The sequence below is a fragment of the Hydra vulgaris genome, chromosome 15, assembly GCF_038396675.1.
Source record: "Hydra vulgaris chromosome 15, alternate assembly HydraT2T_AEP".
NCBI classification, from domain to species: Eukaryota; Metazoa; Cnidaria; class Hydrozoa; order Anthoathecata; family Hydridae; genus Hydra; species Hydra vulgaris.
The window spans coordinates 51,674,382-51,698,755 of NC_088934.1; the positions used below are offsets into that span (position 1 = coordinate 51,674,382).

A 24,374-nucleotide genomic window follows, 5' to 3' on the forward strand; every position below is an offset into this window, starting at 1 on the left:
GGTTTTATTAGAGTTATGTAATAAAAAAAATATCAGTTCCCTCAAAACTAAGGATGAAACAAAACATTAAAACAAAATCTCATTAGAGTTTATATATTGACATGAAACATGTTAGCTAGTTTTGCAATCAGTACAAATTTCTTTTTTAAAAAATTTAATGTTTAACTCTTTGTAATTAACATATAAATCAGTTAATAAATAAAGTTCTTCACCAGTAGTCTCGTGCAACTGCATATAAACTTTGTGTTTGAGTATGTTTTAAAGCCAAGAACATTATATTTTATGAGAAACACATTTATAGATCTTTTCGAATTTTCAATAACAGATTGTTTTTTTCCATTTCTTTAAATTAACAACAGATAAAATCCCGATCACCAAGATAAACTTTATTGACATTTTGAGATTTTTACAAGTGAAAATTTTCTTGTATTTAGATACCTTTTAAATGCTTTGAAGTGAACTAAAATAAAATTATAGGTTATTGAATTAATACTAATAGCTTTGTTATACTCTGTTGTATCATAGTATTTACAATTAATATTATCATTGTCAAGTTTATTTTGAAAAAGATTATTTAGGTCATTTGTTTTTATAATTTTTTAAAATTTTTAAAAATTAAAAAAAAAATTTTTATGTTAAGACATTCTTCCTGATGAACCTACTGATGGTGAAACACAGTGTTGAAGTAATCAAAAATTAGATAAGTGTTTTAACTAATTTATTATTGCTCTGTTCTTTTAGAACATTGAGCACTCTGTTTGTAGAATACACTAACATAATTTATATATATATATATATATATATATATATATATATATATATATATATATATATATATATATATATATTACCTATATTATCAAATGATCTAAATTCATTACAATAATACAAAAATGCCTCCTGTAAGAAGAACTAGACGGTGCAATTTATATGGTGGTAGTCCTTTCCATCTTCCTATTACAGACCTAGCAACTTATTGCGATGTAGCAAGATTTTTCTACCAATTGAGAGATTTAGAAGGCATCAAAGACAAAAATGTCATTATTCAAAGAACACTTTGTAGTTTAAAAGAAGTTTGGTTCAATTGTAATTTCAAATTAGTTTTATTAACTGAAAAAAGTTTGATTGTTAAACTGTTAAGATTTTATAACAATGTTATTTCTTGGAATGGAAATAAGATTAAACCTTTGGCCAAAAAGTTATCGGAAAAAAATAAAAATTAACTTTTGACCTGCTAGCATGTAACTGCAAGCTTGAAGCTCTTCCCTGTTATGACAGGAATATCAAATGCTTAGGTTGTTCAGATGTGCATCTTTACTGTAGTTGTGTTGGCAGTAAAAAAGTAAGTTGTGAAAATTGAAAGTAATTTCGAATTGGACTTTGCATAACTTATTTAATTTTTATTTGATTGATTAGTTTATTTTTTATATAAAATTATGTGTTCCATGAGTTATTTTTAAATAGTATTTAGAACCACAAAATATTATTTAGATTCCTATAGAAGAGTGCTCCTATATAAAAGACCAAAGGGAGAAAATTGGTACTAAAGAAAAGTTTCAAATAGGAGGTATTGATAACTCTATTTTATCATCTACCTCAAATAAAAAGTAAACTAAAGCATCTGATGAAGAAATTTATATTAAGGAGTTTGACACAATCATGAATTCAGATCAGGTAATAAAATTTGATGTTTAAACTTTGATTGTACGATACAAACTGTATATTATTTATATAGAAATTACAGCATATTTTAAATAAATAACTGATAAATAATTCTTTAAAGTATAATGTTATAAAATCAATTCTTAAATGGTAATGCATTTAAATGTAAAATTTGCATTATTGTGAATTTCGATTTCCTTTTTTTTTTGTAGAGTGAAACTTCCTTATCAAGTCACACTAGATCCAAGCACTATAACACTACCCACTATCTCAAATTTGCATTAGAGGTAATTAGATATGGAATATCAGATAAAGCGGGGGCCGCCATAGCTAATGCTCTACTTCAAGATATTGGTTCATATTAGCAATACATTAATTAAAGCTTTGTGCCCAACATCCCTTTCAAGTATTTATTGTCCTACCTACTAAAGTTAATACTTTTAATGATAAAGTTTGATAAATACAAGTCCATCTAAATGAGGTTATTGATCCAAGTAAAATGAAGAGAGAAAGAACGAGTGTGTTTGCACGCTAGTTTTGAACAATCTAAGTTTTCAAATATAAAGGCAATTGGTATAGATAGTAAACGTAATAAAAACTCATTGGTTTATGAAGAGAGAGATATTGATGGTGAAATAAAATTTACAAATCCACCAGCACTGTAGACCACTTGACATTTACAATTGAATCAGGTAAAGGCCAATGTTATCTCTTTAGTTATGATTTTTTTTTTAATTTTTTTTTTTCACTAAAAATATATCTTATTTTAATCAAGGCAAGTTGCAAGGTCAGTACCTAAAACACATAGATATACCTAAAGGAAAAGGAAAAGATCTTGCTGAATTTACCTGTGATGTTCTCAAGGAGTTTAAAAGCGATGTATCAAGGCAATAATTTTGTATCAAGTAACCCTAACCCTGACCGAAGTATCAAGGCAATAATTTTGGACAATACAAATGTTAATACAGGTATTTTTTTTTTCAAAACACCTGCCTGAAGTATCAAAAAAGTTAGTATATAAAACTTTAGTTAAGTTTTATATTTGCATAATAATATATCATTTTAGGTAAAGACAATGGTTTGTCTTGAGAAAATGTTGCAAAGAAGAATTCATTTAGTTGACTGTCTTCTACATGTTAATGAGTTACCATTGCGTCATTTAATTTCTAAACTCGATGGTTCTTCCAATAACCCAAATAATTATTTGGGTAATAATAACACTATTTTAAGTTCTTGTTTGTGATCATATTAATAGTAACATTATTTATCACATTTTTATTGCTGCTTTACTTTACTTTATTCTAATGTATTTTATTATAAATTAACATTTTTAATAAAATATTTTTTATAATATTAATATATTTGATTAAATAATATTACTAATATTTTAAAGGACCAGTCGCAAAATATTTGACAGATCCATTTCATTTAAATTTAACTGTTGACTTCATATAAGTTGAGACATTGAATATCCTCCTCCATCTGTTATTAAAGAACTCTCTAAGGATCAAAGAATGTTACTAGAATACAGTATTGGAATTTCTAGAGGGTTTTCAAACGAAAAGTATCTGGGAGAAAAAAAGGTGTGTTGTTTTGTTAATTATTTGTTCTTGATATTTTTTCTATTATTTAGTTTGTTAGAAGTTTATGTATATGTGTATTTATTAAAAAGCTATATAATTAACTATTTAAAGTCTAAAAATAATTAATTTTTATATATGAAAGATTAAAATTATAGGCCTTATTTGTCATAAAAGGTAGCTGACAACAGCAGTGCGGATAATGGCACTATATGCAAGAACAATCAATCCCAGTAAAGAGCCTAAAATCTTTGTTGAATATATTCAAACAGTATACTCCAATGTGGTTCAATATCAAAAAGTCGAAGAGTTTCACCGAGGGACCTAAACTAATTTTCCAATTTGTTCAGCGAATTTTGAAGCTGGATACTGAAGTTCGAGATATTACATTGCCTATTATTTATAGAAACTCTTTTTGTCTCTAGCCTGAGAATTTTATTGCTGCTCTACTTTATTCTGAAGAACAAGTTTATAGAACAATTGCTGTTATAAAAATTTTAGAAACAAGAAAAACTTCTATGAAGGAACCTAAAAATGGGTTAAATGATGGTATTAGGGTTAATTCTATTCCAATTATTGATTGTAAATGCAAAAACTGGTCAAAATTAATAAATTTGTATGATATAGACTGTTTTGAGCCCCCTTGTGTTGAAAATATATATTAAATGAGGAGCTTTTACAGATGATTCCTAATCGAGGAAAGGCTCCCAACTTTTAGTGCCACTCACAAACAGTTGAAAGAGCCGTGAAATTGACTTCTGAAGCTAGCCAAAGTCCATCAACCTCAAGAAAAGAAATGCTATTATTCTAGCGAAATGCAAAAGTCGAAACAAGCGTAAAATTTTTAAAACAAAAAAAGATTATGTGTTGTAGTTGTTAATATATTTTTTTGATATTGATATCGATTTGGTTAAGCATTAAAGTTTTAATATATTTAGTAGTTTACTTAAAATAAAATGTGTGCTTAATCCAAAGAAGCATAATAAAATGTTGTCTTTTTGGGTGAGGGGGAGAGAAGGATTGTAAACACCTGACACACCATTTAGTCGCCACCCATAATAATAATTTTTTTCTTTTGCTTCCGTAATTTAGAATAAACCCTGATAAATAGTGCTAAGTTATAGCACTATAGTATAACAACAGTGTTGTTTATGTTTAAATCCGTTCTTCAGTTAGCGGCTAATGTTTATTGAAAACCGTTTGTTTAAATTATGATAACAATTGTTTTCTAACGCCCTACAAACACCCTTAAACACACCTTTAAAAACTAAAAATATTTTAAAATACTTTTGGTTCATATTAGCAATACATTAATTAAAGCTTTGTGCCCAACATCCCTTTCAAGTATTTATTGTCCTACCTACTAAAGTTAATACTTTTAATGATAAAGTTTGATAAATACAAGTCCAAATAAGATAGAATCCGTAATACCTGAAGCTTTTATATTTTGGGTATAATGTTTTTATGGTCTAATGAAGGTACTCCAGCTTGAAAAAAATTTCATTTTCCAAAAAAAGTTGAAAATCACTGGTGTCTACTGTAAAGGGTTTCAAAATATGCTACCTGATTTTGATCAAATATCAACATATAATGGAAAAACGAAAATCTTTGCTTTAAAGCGCATATTTAAACTGAAATTGCGAAAGCAAAATTTAAATTAAAAAGGTTTCTTTTGAGAAATTTAATAATAAGCTTTAGTAAAAAACTTTTCTTTTTTTTTTTAATTTCTATAAACTTCAATTTTCTTTAATTACTATAAATTACTATTTAGAAAGTTCTATCGTTATAATTCAAGTTTAATTTACAAAGTCAATATTCAAAAAAATATTTATTTAAATAGTATATAATTGATAAAATTAATAAAAATTCACCAGAAGAAACTTGTTGGTGATTACATACCCGAAAAAATGATATACCCAATAAGTTCAAATATAAGTTTACTTATTTGCATTTATATTTTGTTATCTTTTATCAATAAATATAGTATTAGGTTTGTTATTGATATGTATAATATGAAATACTAAAATTTCTGATAATAATTGTATTGATATGTATAATTGTATTAAACAAAAATTTTTTGCAATTTTAAGATTACTATTAATCTTTGTTTTGATATAACTAGTTAGTATTTAAAAAAATAATAAGTTCTTTGGTGTTTGTCTTTCTTATTGTGGTTATGAAAGGAAAATGAGCAAATAAAGAAAATAGTATAAAATGTATCTATTGTGTATATAAATATTATATGAGATGTTTATATATGATATATAAAGTTAAATAAATATATTGTGTTTTATAGTTAGTATATATGTTTATATCATGTTGTTTCCATGTTTTCAAAGTGTGTGATTTGGCAAACGTGTTGAGCAAGATTTTACATAAAGTTGTTATTTATGTTACTAATGTTGTTACATTTGGCTTACCTTTACGTTGGTGTCTATTGTTAAAAATTATAAGTGGTTTATTATTGAAACTCACTGTTTTTAATCATTCACTAAAAGCCACTCAAGAAAAATCATTTTGCTGTATATACATTTTGTTTATATCTCAATTTGAATTTTTAGAACCATGGCGTACCAACATGAATTGTTTTCTAAAAGCTAAAATGAAATAACAACATTTAACAACTTCTACTCTCTTATCATGGCATCTTATCTGTATCAGATATATATTGATTTTCGATTCATATATGATGTTGTTCTTTGTATTTACTTATTAATGTATCCATTACATTTTTTCATTTCAGATTTATCATATGATGGATTTATATGATATAAAAGAATGAATATATGTAAATTTTTATGAAACTTTTAAAAACATCTTCTAAAATTAGTCAAGTCAATGTTCAAACTTCAATGTTGCATATGTCATTTTTAAGTAGTTTCTAGGCTTTTCTAAATGTGTTTCTTATTCAAATGGTTTTACAAGCAAGGTCTGCAAGTAAATTTGAGCTGAAAATTTTTTTTAGCCTTTAAGGAGAATTGGCGTTATTCTTTGTTTAATTTAATCTGTTTAAGTATAGTAGTTCTAATAAATAAATGTTTGTTTGTTCTTAGTTTTTTACTTATCTGTTTTCAGATTCTTATAAACTAGGCAACTCAGCTAAGCAAACTTTGTTTTATTTTTTAGTGCAATTGGAAAGAGCTGAAAATTATTTTTTAGAGCAATGGAAAAGAACTGAAGTGTTGTTTAGTTACTTCACACGGTATAACTGATAATGATTTGAGTAAGTTTACTATTTTGTTTTATTTTATATTGGATTTATTTTATAAGTAATTCTAAAGTAATTATGTATATATATATATATATATATATATATATATATATATATATATATATATATATATATATATATATATATATATATATATATATATATATATATATATATATATAATTAGTTTAGAGTAAAATATACTAACTGACATTGCTTCAATTTTTTATACAAGATTGTGCATTTATTAATTTTGTGCATTAAGGTAAAAATAATTATGTGCATTGTAGTCTAGATTCTTTGTTAAATTAAAAATAATTGATGTAAATATTGTTTAATATTTTTGATAAACAGCTTATGTATATAAACATATAAAAAGATATGGATTTCAATCAATCTTAAGTTTAAATAAAGTCTTTGATTAGAAAAGATCACAATTTGTAAGATTCTTTTACGTTCATTTATTCAGTTGTAACAATAGTAAGATTGCTGGTAATATGTTTAATGATAATAGTGAAATTGAAATAGATAGTCTAAGGCTCAACGAAGTTAATAATGTAAATGCTGATAGGCAACTTGAAAATAGTTGTCAAATGAAAAAAATAGATCTTGGCAGGATGAAATTAATCGTTGTTGAAGTGTAAGAAATGCAACTCGGCGTGCAGAAAACTTACTTGACAGAATTCAGTGTCAAGCAGTGTTAATGTCTGTTAATTTGATTTTACTTTAGACACTTTAGAATAAAGCAAAGTATGAGTTTAACTATTTATAGTAACAATTAACACTTTTAATTTTAACTAATATAAATTTTTTTTATAATTTCTATCATAATTATGTTCTTTTTTTCATTTTTTTTATTTTAGTTTGTCTTTCCTTTGTCATCTCTTGATTAGTTAGCTTACTGTTGAAACATGGTTTTAATTTTATAAATTTAGTATGATGTGAAATTTACTCTATTAATCATTAATCAACAGAGAGAAGCTGGAGCTTAATTAAGAAATGCTGGAAATTAGCTTTTAATCAAGCTTGATTAAAAGCTAGGTAAAAATAATTTTGTTTACTGGTAACATAATAAAACCAGTTACTACTATTTATTCCGTGTTTTTTTACTTTTGTTAACATGCTGCTTTGCAAACACTTTCTTTCTCTCTCTCTTAGATGAGAGGGAGATTTAATAAAACTTATGTAATTACTGAGGTCTTATGTATTTATTAATACCGCAAATGATAATGACCATTTATAAGAAATATTTTACGAGTTGCTTGCTTTTTTAAGATATAGTGGTTCAAATAGTTTAACTATAATTGTCCCTTGATTGTTTAAATATTGTAATAAATAAAATCTTTTTAGTCCGAGTATAGTAATAGTAATAGGTGCTGTAACGACTATACTATGCGGAGCATAAAGTTTAACATTTATACTTTAACAGCCGTTAACAAATGTTAATCTAGACTAGCTTTAAAAGAATTTACTGTCATTGCAGAAATCACTTTTTCAGGTAAAGCATTCCAATGAGGTATCACTCTGTTCGTAAAGAAATTGTGTCTCAGGGTTGTTTTTGCAAATTCTCTTTCAAATTTTATTGAATGACCTCTTAGACTTTGGGAAGAAGCTTTATGAAGCTCTTTATACCAAAATATCTTATCAATCCCAGTTGTTATTTTGAAAAACTCAATAAGATCACCTCTTGTACGTCTTGTTTCCAGAGTTGTGAGACCCAACTTTGCCAATCTTTCAGTATAACTTAAATGTTTGAGTTCAGGTGCTAGCTTTGCTGCTCATCTTTGAGTTTTTCCTAGGTCATTGATATCGTTTTTATTACCTGAACTCCACACTGGAACTGAAAATTCCAGATGTGGTCTAACCAGCGATGTGTATAGTTGCTTTACCATTTCAGTATTACGATAAGTAAAGCTTTTTCTTATTAAACATAAGATTCTTTGTGCTTTACTTGTAGCTGCTTGAACCTGATGATTTTATTTCATATTGGATGAAACTGTAAGTTAATAAAATATCTTATTAAGTTGTGGTGTTATTTGCCAGTGTTACTACATTATGTTGTCTATCCTTTTTATAATCTTTTTTAATTATTCTGTAGCCAGAATATATATTTTCTGTTATTATTATCCTAATTCTACTAACAATAAAATGCAAATAGTACTTTTTTAATTAAAAATTGTAATTTTTTTTTTAATTTCTTTTTTTAGGTATTTTCAGGCTTTACTTTACTTTCCTTTTCTGGTACCTGTGTTGTGAAAGATTTTAAAAAGAACTCAACTGATGTTAATGCGGTCTTTATGTCGTTGACTATAAGCAATGACGTTGCTGATGGGAGTCAAAGTTAAAATATTTATAGATAAATTTGTATTTAATTTTTTAGATAATATATCTAGTTATTAATGTATTTTTATTGTTATTAATGCTTTAATAACTCATAACCCGTATTACGGGTTGCTTACTGCTAGTCATTATCATTATGTTATGAATTCATATTAGTTAATAAAATTGTATTGAATATTCTCTGGTTATCGTGTTTTATACGTGTTTAAATGCGAGTTTGATACTCAGTAGGCGTCGTATTGTATACCTGCCGTTATACGCATCTGATGTCTATTTTTAATATGCGTTCGACACGATAAAATGGCTAACAAATATTCGTAAATAACGCGTATTCTGGAAAGTTTTAAATGCGCGTTTAATACCAGGAAAATATCGTATTGAATATTCTCTGGTTATCGTGTTTTATACGTGTTTACAAAAGCTTCAAATGCGAGTTTGATAATCAGTAGGCATCGTATTGTATGCCTGTCTTTTTACGCATCTAATGCGTGTTCGACACGATAAAATGGCTTCATACATACCACAACAATACGTAATTAAACAAGTTTCTAATGCGCATTTACAACTAAATTTGCCCACTGGGTAGGAAGAATCCATTAAACGGAAATAAATAAAATACTGACTGTGGTATTAAAATATTTAGTGGTATTAAAATTTTATAACTATAATTTATTGTTCTTGGTCGTAACTCTTCATTTTTATTTTTTTAATTTGTTTTTATTTAGGTGCCCTAAGAAGTCCTTACGGTCTTATCACAGAGCACCGCGGATGAGCATTTAATTGGAAGTTGAATCACGGAAACTTTGTTTCTGAGGCAAGTGCGCCACGGCTGCTCAAAGCATTTTGAAATTCATTGAGTTTTTGAGAATAGTTTTAAAACGTTATCTTCAGTCTCATCCCAGCTCTTCTCATACTTTCAACAACATCTTTTATCCTAAAATCATCTGGATTCTTCATCTAATATTCTATTAAAAAAAAACATAATTTTCCCCCCTGTTTTTAAGTAGCTAAATTTACTAAAAAACTAACCTTATTGAGGTCAACCTTTCCTGGCTCTCCCTCATCCCCATAGTCAAAAAATTTCAGTTCCTCCCACTCCCTCCTATTTTGTTGACATAGTTAACAGACAGCTCTTCGGAAGACGTAATTATTTGAGTAATTTGTAAAAATAGTAGTAACAAAGTCATATTGTTTTCTGACAAAGTATAGAAAAAATGTCAATCAATTTTGAAACTGCAACTAACACATTGCCTCAAATACAAGGACATTTTACTTGGGGAATTTATTTACAATGGTTCGAAATCACAGAGAGTGATATTAGTAATTTACAGGAGTCATGAAAAAAAATTTGATTTTAATATTGAGTATCAAAATTCTAAAAAAATTTAGGATACAGTCAAATAAAAAAAATAAAAATTGTTTAAAATGTTAATAATATAGTCTAGTTTTTATATTTGCTGTTAAAATATAAATTATACAGTCTAGTTTTTATCTTTGCAGTTAAAATATAAATTATACAGTCTAGTTCTTATCTTTGCTGTTGCAATAAATTTTTTATTAATAGTTTATACAAAATTTCATATTATTAATTGTACTACCTTATATATTTAAAGTGTACTTCTAAATGTATTTATAATTTTAAACATGTCGACTAAATTAAATAGAGATTGGCGCATTGGAGCCAATCTAATTATTTTAAATTTTTAAACTTTTTTTGTCTTATTCCCTAAAAGTTTTTAAAACTATTTTCTTCAGAATTATCACAATTATTGCCATTGTTTGTTTTTTTTTGTTGTTGTTTTGAAAAAAAAAATATCAAAATTATCCTTTTTTCATTTTTATTACATTTTTCGTCTTAGATTTTAGCAGTTATTAAATGCTTTAGTTAAAAAACTATTAAATGCGTTAAAAATATTAAATGCGTTAGTTAAAAAACCAGGAATTTTTTTACGCAATTAAACAGCAATTATTTACAGTTAAATTTCGTAACTAAGGTTTTCGCTCAATCGTTTTTACATATATAACCAAAGTCATACAACACAATCCCAGACCTCTGTCGTTATGACTATGATAAAACTAGCAATATTGCCAACATATATGTATGTCTGCTTTGCCTGCTTCAATAGTTGCTGCTAATTTGGTCTACGAGTATATATTATTTATTCATAATAAAGGATAAATCATATTAATATGATATGGTATATATTGTAGCTATTTATCATAAAAGTAAACTTATTTGTTTACGCTCGTTTTAATTAGATACCATTTTTTATTATTTTCAATATAACTGAAAATTCCTCCGACAGCAGTTTTAACTGTAGGGTATAACAGAGATAGATTTTGGCGTTAACAGCTTTACGATAACTAAATTTGCTCCTACCGTTAAGCAAATGGAGAACATAAAAATACAAGTTTATTTTAACGCTGGCGTTAAAAACTGCCGAATAACCTTTAATCAGTCGTAGGCTTAACGTTGGGTTTATCGAAGAGAAGTGGATATGGCTGCAGGGCTAAATAAATCTTTAGAACTATGCTTTTTTTTATTGAATTAAAATTGTTTATTGCGCATCAAGCTGGGTTCAATGTCTTAAAATTGCTTTAAAGATTGTGTAGTTATTGTATATTATAAATTTATTACATGTAATGAGTTTTTGATTCAAATAAAAAAAAAGTCATGCGAAAAAAAAAAGGAAAAAAAACCATTATCACGATTTTTAAAAAAGTTCTAAAGAATAAAAATATTCTAAAGAATAAAAATAATAAAAGTTTTAAAGAATAAAGAATATTTAAATAAACAAGAATGAAACCTAAAAATAAGACATGGTAATATTACACATGAATAAATAAAATAGATGGGTTGAAATAATTAAAATGTTTATAAAAGAGTATTTGGAGGAACGACTATAACAGGAACTTCGGAATGATGAAGTACATAGTCACTAGTACTGCCTAATAAGGTTCTTGACCATTCTCCTAAACCTCTTTGTCCCAATACTATTATATCTGCGGCTTTGTTCCTCGCTAACTCACAAATCATACAACCGACAGATTTTGAGTTATCATCCACAACCGCCTCAGTAAATTCAATATCGTTTTCTTTGCAAAGACATCTGAACTTCTCGACAACATTTTCACTGTCTTTAATACTTTCATCTATTTGATTTCGGTTTTCTTCGCTTGTTGGACAGTAACCAGATAAAATTGCTGCTATTGGCAATTGAGGCATCTGGTGTATATGAAGTAGTATTAAAGTATCACCTTTTCGATGGTAATTATTTGCGTACCATTCAAATGCAAGCTCGCAAGGTTTACTGCCATCAATAGCCAAACAATTCATTCTGCTAGTTTCCAGTTTTTTTCCAGTTTCCATTTTTATAAACTTCACTTCTTTTTATTACTTTACATATAAAAAAATAATTTTTTTTATGATTATTTAATAATATTATCAAAAAACTAGCGTAATTATAAATAAAAAATAAAGCAAGTAAACATAATGCTTAACTATAATTTTGTTTATATACCCACATTAGTCCATTTACGGTAACAGCAAGTATATGTACGTGTAATGCTTAATATAATATTATATAAAGTTGTTTTTCTGGGTTAGAAATTTTTTTCAATGTCACCTATGAGAAACAAAAAACTTTATAACCAATTATAATAATAGATTTACCTCCTCCATTTTCGATTTTTATTACTTTGTTTAATTTGAACAGATATTTTTTCCAAAAATAATGCACGATGAAGAGTTGTCAAACTTGAGTATTTTCTAAAGCTACATTAACGTCGTAAATTATGTGGTTATTGCCATTTAATGGCGGTTTTGAAAAAAACACTTTTTTTTTTATCATTTTCCTTATTATTATTATTATTATTATTATTATTATTATTATTATTATTATTATTATTATTATTGTTGTTGTTGTTGTTGTTGTTGTTGTTGTTATTTTATGTTGTTTTATATTTTTAGAGTTCCTAAAATAACCCGCACTTATTCGTGCAATTCTTTCTTGAAATAGTTGTTGGTATTGTGGTACGGAAGAACTTTAAAGGAGAAAAAAACAATTAACTGAATGACGTATGAAAATAATATTACGAAAAAATATTAATTAAAAAAGTATTATTTATAAATAATAATAATTTAAAGAATCAAATTATATTTCAAAATTTCTATAACTAGGAATAATTTTAGCATAATATAAATTTGTTTTTTATTTTTTTAATCAGTAAGGTGCTCCAAAATGTCATTACGATTTTATTACAGAGCACCGCTGATTTTGTATTAAAGGCTATGATTTTTAGCAATAAACTAAAAATTACGCCATAAAAACAAACAAAAATAGTTTTAAACCGATAAAAGGTGTAAAACTAAATAGTAGAAAAGTAAACTATTCATTACTGAAATAATTTATTACTTCTATTTATTTATTTTTAAATTTCGAATTGTCCAATAAAGCAATAAAGTCAATTAAGTGAGATACCAATTAAGTAGAAATATATCTTTTTACGTTAAAATCAACAGTATATAACAATTTAATGATGTATAACTTATAAATAACTTTAATGATGTGTTAAGAAAAAAATTCAATGATATATTATACATATAATAATATACAATGGTGTTTTAAGAATAACTGAAGGGTTAAAGAAAACAACGGGGAATGTCAGTTTTTCGCAAACTGAGATAAATCAATTTTAATTTTCAAAGACTTCCCTAACCTTTTTTTTTTTACAAGAAACAGCCTGGCCTAGATTTATTGTTTTCAATTGACCTTACAAAGAAAGAAAAAATGTACTAGTTTTGATTTTTTTTTCAAAAACTGTTGTTTTGCTATAGAATTTTGCAGCTTTTATCTAAAATTAAGCTTTCCGGTTTTTGAGTTGCAAAATGTATTTCTTTACTAAGGCTAGCTTTGAGCAAATTTAAGCTGTAGTTTCTTTTTACAAGCCTTGACTTTTTTTATCCCAGCAGCCTTTTGGTCCAAAGAAATCGTTTTTTAAACGTCATGAACGTACGTTGTGAACTTCTTTAAACGTACAAAATAGGGGAAAGGCGCCTATGATGGCATACTTAACTTTGAAGCTTCATTATTCAGTATCCTGAAGACCAATAATAAAAGTTTTGATATGGATACATTCCTTGTTACATCTAGAACAATAATTACCTTGGGAGTTTTCATCAGTTTTATTTTTTTTATAAGTTATTCTTATTGTAAAAAAAAGCACAAGTATGCCATCATAGGCAACCACTGCTCCTATGATGGCATAGGGGAGGATGGGGCTAGTTAGGATCGAGGGTAACTTAATGATTTCATTTAACCTTAGAGTCTTCCCTCAGAAAAGCCAGAAATTACTCGAAACCATCCTAATTTACCATTTCATGCTACACACCAGCATTGTAAAATTTTGCGCATGCGCATAGGATATATTGCGTTTTACGTATTTTTTTGACCAAAAAAAATGTTGAAGCATCGCTTTTTTTTAACTTTACTTAAAAATAAGTTTTTCTTATAAAAAAAAAAAGGCTTTCCTAACTCGTCAATATTTCAACACCCCCAACTCGTCAGTATGCCATCATGGGTAAAAGTCATCATTTTTCATTAAAACAAGCTGTGTCTGCTTTGTTCAAAAGATAAAATTAAAGTAACTATTCCACTAAATGCACAAAACTTGAATATAAAATGCAAGAAAATTTCATTTTTGCACAGTTAATAGTAAAATCACAATCTTAAATATATAAAGGAAATAAAACTACAACAGCACATCCCAAAATCGATTTTTGTTGATTATAAAAACAATATTTGTGCATAAGGGACGTTTTTTCACTAAAACTAATGTAAAGTCAGTATAGTCATGTAGGTCTAATCATTTTTTTACCAAAACCAATTTTAATGGAAATATGACCGGTATGCCATCATAGGCGCTATGCCATCATAGGCGCCTTTCCCCTACGTGTTTTGCGGACCAAATGCGCGCTCGGATAGTTTAATTGATTTTTAATGTTAAAAATTATCATTATCCTGCTGCACACTGAGTCAGAAAGGTGAAAAAACGGCAAAAATTATATAACTATCATACATTAACATGTGATACATCAATATTATTGTATTTAGGGTTAAAAAATTTAAATTTACTGATGAAAATAATTTTTACGCGTACGTATGACGCGTACAAAGCGCGCTTACGCGTGTAAGTGTCTTTTACGCGCTCAAAATATGCCTTAAATAAAAAAACCGGATTCCTTGATCTAAAATACCATATTAAAGGATACCACATATTTTTTAACATAAATTTTTCTTGTGCCTAAGGTTCGTATTTTATGACACATTTTTGAGATCTCAGTAATGAAAATCTAAAATTAAAATTTATTGTCAAAAATGTTGTTAATAGTTACCGAACATATAAACATATGACTTTAAATTAAATTTTGAACAGTTTTTACCCATATCTTAAAAGAGTGACACTGAAGCGATACTTTTTTAAACGAGTTTTCCGATAAATAAAATAAAATAAATAAGTCTAGGAAAAAGGCATATAAATTGGTGAAATCTTAAAAATTATTCACAAAAAAATTAATTAATGTATTTTAGTGGTATTTAACTAAAATTATAATTTAATTAATTTTTTTCTATCAATAGTTTATGCCGTTTTTTATGGATTTTGACTCACTGTGCACTGAGATAGTAATAATTTTTATTTTATCAAACATTAAGAAAAATCCACTACATAATGTAATTACCATGATATATTATAAAAACTAGATGTCCAACTTTGATTCAAAAATAACGCCGCTTTTGCCCTTTTTATAAATGACGGATCAAAAAGAAGGAAAGGAGTTAAAGTTTTGAATAGAAAAGTAAAACGACAGTCGCTTTTGAAATATTTTTTATAAATTATAATACATTTTAGCAAACCTTATTTAGACTTATTAAAACTTTTATAAGTGTTTTATAATTATAAAAAGATGTTTTTGAATTATCTTTAACTTATTAAGCACTTTTGACGCTCTAAAATTGCATCTTTAACTTTAATTCCACACATTGGCTTCAGTTTTTGTCCTTTTTACAAATGGCGGACTATATTTATAAACAAAAAAAAGCGGTTTCATTTTTTATCCAATAAAACCCCGCAAGTTAGATATCTAGTTTATATAACATATTATTGTGTAATTAAAGAGCAAGTCAACATCGACAAATATTAAGAAGAAACCAAATAATATAAATAATTAGCATATGTATAAAATTCATTTAAAGAAATACATTGTCAAAAAATGATAAACTAGTTTAAATTTCAAAATTCAATTTCCGCTTCATCATCAAATTCAAGGAAGTAATTTACGGGAGGTTATTAATTATCTCTTTGATATGGAAGATAGCCGTAAAAATCCTGTTAGTCTTGCTTTCAAAATAGTCTTAATTTGAGGGGGGTGTAAACTTTATAAGGTCATAAAAACCGATCAACAAAAGGTTATTAAATCAAACTTGAAATTTATCAATGAACATAAATAAAGTTTAAGATTGGAAAAAAAATGCAAATTTGATTCGTTGCCCTCCTATTTGGAGCTGGAGGGGGGGAGGGGGGGAGAGGGCTAAAGTTTTGGGGTTTTTGTTGTTCCTAGCAATCACCGCAATTTTTACACAGCACCCTCATTCCTCATATATATAAACATACTTAAATATGGAGTTTTCTTCATGTTTCAAAGTTGCTTAGCTCAAACATCAAAAAAAGTTGTCTACGGCCTTGCTTAATTACAAAGTATTGAATTATAAAAAATTTTAAGGGGGATGGTAAATTTTATTAATAATAAAACAATAAAAGCACATTAAGTATACACTCTAAAAATTAGAAGAAATAACATTGTCGAACTTGTATGAATATACTTAAACAAAAAAAAATTTGCAAAAAAAATTACTAGTTAATCGGTAAGATGAGGTTTTACCATCTTTGGAACCTACTTATCTTATTTAACCATCCCCTTTATAATTTAGTATCTCGTTAATAACTAATGATAATTTTATTAGTTATAATTATAATAAAAAAATGTTTAATGCATCTCTATTTCTCGTTTATTCTATTACTTTTTTGCAATTACTGTCTGGGGAAGTACAGGTTAATATAAGCTACAACGTCTCTACCGCCGTCAGAAACACGTTATACTTTGAATATAATTTTGCTGATCAGTTTTCTCATTCAAAAATATTTTCATGAAAATGAGAAACGAAATAAATGTTTATAATGTTTTATATTTTATTTATATGTGGAAACTCGATTTATGCCCATCAGTTTATCAAGATTTATTTATACTGAAACCCACAAACGCCTTAAAAAATAATAGTTTAATAAATAAACCATTCTGTATAACAAAGTTCAACCAATTCTGTTTTTCATATTGCGCACAATATCACTGGAAGAGGACTGTATTACCTCATTTTGATTTGGTTACTTTTTAGTGTTATTACGACTTTGAAATAATTTGTCTGTTAACTAAATCGAATAATATATTTTTCAAAGTCGACCAAAGTCTACTAATATATTTTGGAAGTCGACTATGTCGACTAAAAGTAAATTTTGTCGAAATATTTAAATAATTTTTTTTTATTATAATCATTTATTTGACAATTTATTTTTTATGCGCTAAAAAATCTTCTATTATATTATGAAATAAATAATACATTATGAGAGTAAACAAAAAACTAGGTGGTATGTAATACTTTTTTAATTGATAGTGTTGTTAAACGAGAGCGTGTATTTTTTTTGATTTTAATTAATTTATTTAGGTCAATTTAAATCGATTAACAAACAAAACAAAAAAGAAACTACAATCATAAAGTAAAGAAGAAAAATCAATGATGATTTTATATTCATATTATATTTCTTGGTTTAACAAAACACATCGTTCAGCTGGTTTAAGTCTATTTTGCCGTTCTGTAATGATTTCTGCAGCACTTGAAAATAGCTCTTCCGAAGGTGTTTATGAAGCAGTTTTACAAAAGAGTATTTTCGCTATCTTTGACAAAACAGGAATTTAATTACTTCTATAAAATTTAAAGGGACATGAATTTTATATTCATATAAAAAATCACTATGATTTTCTTTAACAATTAAATTTAATATATGACAAAAACAAAGTATGTGTAAATATTAGTTAGGTCTTCAAGACAATGTTTGATATTCGCAGCAGTATCATTACTTAATGAAAGCGTTTTATCATTTATTTAGAATTAGCTTGATTTGCTCTGTTAAATATAGGCTGTATGAGCTTTTCGGGTTATGCCTTTATGCAATGCAAATCAATTTCAAAAAAAAATTGATTAACAAAGTGGCGCCTGTGTACAAATGCGAGGCTAGTGAATATAACTAATTAAACTAAGGAAACATGACATATTAAAGAGAAAAAAATATTAAAAAAAAAATCTTTATAAAATGTTTATAAATTTTTTATAAATGTTTATAAATCTTTATAAATTCAATGTAAAATATGTTGAAATATATGAAAATGTCACATATAGGGGTTTTTGCGAAGGTTGTTTTTAGAAAAATTAGTCAATTTTTTAATATTTTAGACAGTGAATGTTTGTGCCGTCTTTTACTGTTTATATTAAGTTTCGAAAATTAGCGAAGTTAATTTTTGTAAAGAATTTTACAAGGAATGCGAATATTTAAATAAAAAATAGATCTGCATATGTGTTGCTTGAAGGATCCGCTTTTTTTAATAGAAAAATGAATTCAATAAGACTAATAATGAGGAAGAATTATAATTGTTATAACTATATATAATAATTATAACTATTTTGTTTGATAGTAGGAAAGACATTACATAAGTAAAAATAGAAGTAGAATGATTCAGCTGTTTTTTTCTTTGGTATACAGTAGTCTCTCGCTTAATTGCGCAAATTGAAACAGGCACTGCAGTGCGCAATTAACTAGGAGTGCGCAAATAAAAAAAAGATAAGAAAAATTTAGCAAACTAAATTATTAACTATATAAACAAATCTTTATTAAGAAATATATTATGCATGACGGAAAAAGTCATGAATTGTAGACTAGTATGCATTCTGCAGCTTTTCTCGTTTAATTTTCATAATTACTGATCGTATGTTTGATGATAGTTGTTCATAGCTATTCATTAATTTGTCGTTGTTGTCTTTTAAAATTGCTTTAGCTTTTTGACATTTTAATTGCTTGCCAATATTGATCAAAGATATATAATGTATAAATTCAATACCTAAGAAGTCTGTACCATCGTCTATCTCATCATTATTAGCTTCTTCTTCATCATTATTGTTATCCATAGCAACTGCCTTATCATTATTTTCTTGGAGAGACAAACAATCTTCAACATCTTCCTTGATTGCTTCAATACACGTTGAAGAATTCATTAACAGTCAATTGATTCAAAATTGCTGATATCTTCTGAACTGATCATATTCCCTATTCCTTCAATTTCGTTCAGCAGCAACAGCATGTTAAAAGATGCGAAGTCAGCCTCCTCAGAGCATAGTTCAGTGTTAACGGGACTGGAAATCTGAAATAATTCTGCCTTGTCTTAGCAGCGTCAAGAAGATGTGCGGGCTTCCCGTATTTAAATCCTGCTGCACCTCTTTTGCACAAAAAACTACTTTCTTTCAGACATTCCTTTGTATTTACATCGAGGCTGTAATATGAAAATGTGTCTGAGAGATATATATATTGATATCGCTTCTTGAGAGAGACAGTAATCCCCATATCAAATGGTTGCTTCCAATTTGTGCAATTTGGAGGGAAGAAAACAACTTTTATAAGATTTCGCTCAAACGTCTCAAAATGTCCAGGTGCATTGTCTAATAATAAAAGAATAGGCAAGCCAGTTTTGCGTTTAACTTCAGGATAAGAGACTTCATTGAACCATTTCCAACATATAGAGACATCCATCCATGGATTTTTCTGACAAAAATACGGTATAGGCCATGTTCTACCGACTATACAAGCAGGTCGTGCAGCTTTTCCAATCATAGAACAGGGTATTTTGTGAGATCCTGTTGCGTTGCAGCAAACAACTAAAGTCACTCTTTCTGTAGATTATTTTTTACCTCTTGTAGTTACTAAGCTTTCAGTAGGCATTAACAGATAATATCTAGGCAGTAAGCAAAAAAAAAGTCCAGTTTCGTCCATATTATATACATTTTCGGGTCTGTACATTTTAATAACTGAGTAAAGGTCCTCAAGTTGCAAAAGAAGAAAAGGATCATCTTTGTCAACTTCAGCTCCTTCTCCAAAGAGATGCATTGATTTTAAGCCTCGACGACGATGAAAATTTGCGAGCCAAGAAGCTTGAAATTCTTCTTTTATATTTAATTTTCGCGCTATTTCTTTTGCTTTCATAATTGCTAACGATGGAGGCACTTCAATCTACGAACGACGCAATGCATCAATTCAAATATATAGCTCATTTTCTATTGCTTCAAATTTTCCAGACAATAATCGAAACACTTTTTTTCTAGCTTCTTCTGTCATTAGTAAACTTCTTTTTTCTATTTGATCTCGATTATTTCAGAGAGATCTAATTGAATTTTCAGTTACATTATATTCTCTTGCAATCGCTCGTTTGCTTGGCGCATCACTTTTTTTAAGTTTAGCTATAATTCTGACTCGTTGATCTTCTGATAATCTTTTTCCTTTGCCTTTAGCCATAAGAAGTAAGGATAAAAAAGTTGAAATAAGAGAACTGTGAATAGACGGCTAAATTTAAAATAAGTTTTTTATTAAAGTTTTTTTAATGAGACTTGACTGATAAATCGTTAAAACTTATTATTATCTGTTTAAAACAAGATTTATCATTTACTTCGATTCGAATTCGAATTCGAATTATTTATCTATTTACATTCTGATAAAATCATTATCTCAAAATATTTATGATAAAAACTAGTTTTTAACTTAACACAGGAAAATAATAGTTACGTTTTCTGATCTAATAACACTTTCAATAAAAAACTCAGTAAAAAATTGAAACAAATATTTTGGGCCTAAACGCGCAATTAACTGGGATGCGCAACTAATTGGGTGCGCAATTAAGCGAGAGACTACTGTAAAAATAACATTACGCTACATTCATGGAGCCACTAAAAAAATCAACTGAAGAAGGAAAAAATTTCAAAATAATTGCCAATTATATGGTCGAATGAATGATTTAACCTGGTGTTGATTTCAAACAGTAAACAAAGAACTTGAAAAATTAACTGGAGGGACCACATAGGTCTAATTGAAAATAAAATATCAAAAAATATAGGTGTTTTGTATAAAGCCAAGCAGTTTTTAAATCTATCTTGTTTAAAAAACTTATATTTTTCTTTAATTCATTGCTACTTAAATTATGCAAACGTTGCTTGGTGCAGCACAAACGCAACAAAAGTAAAAAAACTGTTTAGTAAACAAAAACAGGCTATAAGGATAATTACAAACGTAGACCGTTTCTCTCACACTCAAACATTATTTAATAAACTTAATATTCTAAATGTATATAAACTAAACCTTTACCATATTCTTATCTTCATGTTTAAACTTGATAAAAAAATATCACCAATGTTATTTAATTCACTTTTTGAAAAAATAAACCACATATACCCTACCAGATTTTCAAAAAACAATTACATTCAATCCAAAACACATTATTCAGCAACCAAATTCTCAATTGCTAACCGAGGTCCTAAGCTGTGGAATACAATATTAAATAATGAGCTGAAATCTAATTATTCTTTAAACCAGTTTAAAACAAAACTTAAGCAATTACTGATGATACATGAAAATGAATTAAAGTTCTTCTAAAAAGCTTTTTAAACTAGCAAACAAAAACAAAAATTAACCTACTAATTACTCTTTAATATTATATTTAATATTCTAAACAATAGTCTGCTATTGAAAATGTATTTCTTATCTTATAAGTTTTGAATTTACAAACGATTTTTTTAAGTTTTATTATTTGAAATACTAATTAGTAAAAATATTGTAAAATTTTATAATTTCAATTTTTATTAAAAAAAGTTATTGTAAATTCTTTTTGTAATATTAATACTTATATATCATCTTATTTTACTAATCAGTTCTTAAATATAAATACTCTTTGAATTACTAAATATTTTAAACGTTATATATTTTATTTTTTGCATTTTGTTAAAACATTTTATTTGATGAATATGCATTTTTTTAGGGGGGGGGGGCTTAATGATAAGATGAATTTTGTCTTCTTCAAGCCCCAGTCATGTAAATATTTGTTTTTATAAATTACGAGTGTAAATTATTTTCAATCGGCAAATACAATACTAAAAAAAAAAAAAAAAAAAAAAGATGAATCGATACAAGCATTGCAATGCTTGTATCGCCCAATTGTAAACGCCCAATTGGGCGTTGTTTCTAAAAACGTTGATACTGGATGGGATAAAGGTGTCATAAAATTTGTTGAATTAATACTTAATAAAAAATTGAACTGGCTTATATACGCTCTTTATACTAATGAAATACCCCTCAGAAATCTAATAATTAAATCAGATGGAAAAACACATCTAAACAATAAGTGATCGCGAGAATTAGGAAAACTGCTCGAAGCGGTTACATGCGGTTGCAGACAAAAACATTGAAAAAGTAACTTAAGGTAAACCATCTATTGTTATTGTCAGACAAATTACTTAAGGATCTTTTGGTAACCAAGCTCACGGATGCAGAGCTGTAACAGCAATAAGATTTGGAGTGTTATGTATGTAAAAAATATGTTATTTGTATTATGTATGTAACAAAAAGTGTTATGTTTGTAACAAACTCTATGTAAGAAATTTTCACTTTTGTTCTGTTCCTGGATTGAAAGTGTTTTCCAAATCCGTTAGCTCTAGAAAAGAAAGAAAATTGCTATAATTTCAGAATAACTTTGCTTCTGTGACCAGGATAATAAAATTGTGAAAATCGCTTGTTTTTGAAAAAATTATTGAATTGCTTTCAATATTCCTGAACTGCTAGAGTTGTCCAGATGTGTCTATAATACTTCTAAACACTCTAGAACGTTCAAGAAACTTCCAGAACTTTTGAGAAACTCTCAGAACTTTCTAGAACGTTCTTGAACGTTCCAAAAGTAGCTGTACAAGTATAAAAAGCACAGGTGTCTTGAGCCAAGATTTGATTCCAATTCGTGTTATTGCAGACTGAAAGGATAACGATTCGTAGTTAAAGAGAAGTTATTTATTTGATATGACATCTAAAGGTTGTTTGTATTCAGCTGATTCATTCTGCTACGTGCGCGGACAATTTAAAAAGATAAATGCTAAAAAGTATTCCGTGGAAGTAAGTTGTATAATGTGCGGGGCCTACAAGGCTTACTTCGGCGTGCCGGTCGGGAACCAAGACCGCATTTCACATGCAAATATTGCAGGAAAACACTTGAAGGTAAACTGAACAGTTTCTTCTCGCTTAGATGTGCTTTAATATATTTTCATAAAATTTCAATGCTTTAGACCTAGTTCATTTCAAGGAGTTGAGGTTTACAGTTTTTGTCATAAATCGTGTACTCTAAGCAAATACGTTCCATCTTAAAATTGTTCCATAATTTGTCCTCAAATTATTATAATTCTTATGTACTATTATTCGTTATGTTACAGTAGTTGGTACAGAAGCGAGAAGCAAGCCATAAAGTTTTCTATACCGCGAATTTTGCGAGAGCCAAAGGACCACTTAAGCAACTGCTACTTCTGCATGGTAAACCCAAAAAGTTGTCTCAAAAAAACCCAGGTTGGATATCCAGACATATCTTCTTCCAATATGCCTATTCTGACTCCTCCTAAGCAACACCGGCTATTTTCAGGAGACATTAGCAAGTCAGATAGCAAGGTAGATACTGTAGAAATGGACTACGATTCTGCAGATGAAGTTGGGGGTAGAAAACCGTACTTACCAGAAAGACTTGAACGAGTTATTGAGAGTCACAGATCAGTAGAAGTGGCATCAAAGATTCTCCAACTTCTTCAGTTAGCGTGATGGGCTGTACATCTGCAACAATATTACCGGTCTATTCCAGGCTATAGGTATCACACGTAATCCAATTGAATGGCGCCCTTTCATAGACAGTTCATCCTAGAGCTTCGAAGCCGCGCTGAAACAACTACCCGTTATCCCTGATGGCCCACTCTGCGCATCTCAAAGAGGACTACACCAGTGCCAAAATGTTGCTGAGTTCATTAAAGTATGATGACTACGAATTGGAGGTAGTCGGTGATTTTAAAATGGTATCATTCCTCATGGGTCTTCAAGAAGGTTTCAAAAAATTTCCTTGTTTCTTCTGCCTCTGGGACAGCCGAGACACTAAGACGCATTATCGTACAAAGGAATGTTCACAACGGACCAAGTTTTCTGTAGGGAATGTGAAGTGGGAACCTCAGATAGAACCTCATAAATTGCTTAGGCCACCGCTGCACATCAAGTTAGGCTTCATTAAGCAATCTGTCACTACTCTCGACAAGGAGTCAGCAGTTCAATACCTCCAATATCTTTTTCAAAGCTGTACGAAGCTACGGTCGGGGCTGGTATATTTGTTGGAACACAAATTAAAATGATTATAGAATGTG

General features: G+C 28.0%; 2 protein-coding genes and 1 long non-coding RNA gene across 3 annotated transcripts; 1 reads left to right on the forward strand and 2 right to left on the reverse strand.

The window, feature by feature from the left end:
• Positions 1-835: 835 nt before the first annotated feature.
• Positions 836-8,857, forward strand: LOC136091417 (uncharacterized). Its single transcript, XR_010643977.1, has 8 exons — positions 836-1,342; positions 1,492-1,674; positions 1,875-2,354; positions 2,438-2,630; positions 2,729-2,870; positions 3,056-3,245; positions 6,369-6,465; positions 8,661-8,857. It is a non-coding gene; the product is annotated as an uncharacterized LOC136091417 (long non-coding RNA).
• A 2,751-nt stretch (positions 8,858-11,608) lies between these two features.
• LOC100198645 (uncharacterized) lies at positions 11,609-12,187 on the reverse strand. Its single transcript, XM_065820163.1, has one exon. The coding sequence runs from the start codon at positions 12,161-12,163 to the stop codon at positions 11,669-11,671; it is 495 nt and encodes a 164-aa protein (XP_065676235.1). The 5' UTR covers positions 12,164-12,187; the 3' UTR covers positions 11,609-11,668.
• Positions 12,188-18,836: 6,649 nt separating this feature from the next.
• LOC136092049 (tigger transposable element-derived protein 2-like) lies at positions 18,837-20,463 on the reverse strand. The gene is made up of 4 exons (XM_065819768.1): positions 20,353-20,463; positions 19,863-20,181; positions 19,413-19,808; positions 18,837-19,147 (listed from the first exon to the last, which is right to left on the reverse strand). The coding sequence occupies exons 1-4, from the start codon at positions 20,461-20,463 to the stop codon at positions 18,837-18,839; spliced, it is 1,137 nt and encodes a 378-aa protein (XP_065675840.1).
• Positions 20,464-24,374: the final 3,911 nt, after the last annotated feature.

Excerpts from the sequence above, each read along its gene's own strand:
- LOC100198645 (XM_065820163.1), bottom strand. The coding sequence starts at position 12,163 with ATGGAAACTGGAAAAAAACTGGAAACTAGCAGAATGAATTGTTTGGCT.
- LOC136092049 (XM_065819768.1), bottom strand. The coding sequence starts at position 20,463 with ATGGCTAAAGGCAAAGGAAAAAGATTATCAGAAGATCAACGAGTCAGA. Across the intron at positions 20,182-20,352 it reads CGATTGCAAGAGAATATAAT|ATTGAAGTGCCTCCATCGTT; the intron begins GTAACTGAAAAT and ends CGTCGTTCGTAG. Across the intron at positions 19,148-19,412 it reads AAAGGAATGTCTGAAAGAAA|CAATCAAGGAAGATGTTGAA; the intron begins GTAGTTTTTTGT and ends CGTGTATTGAAG.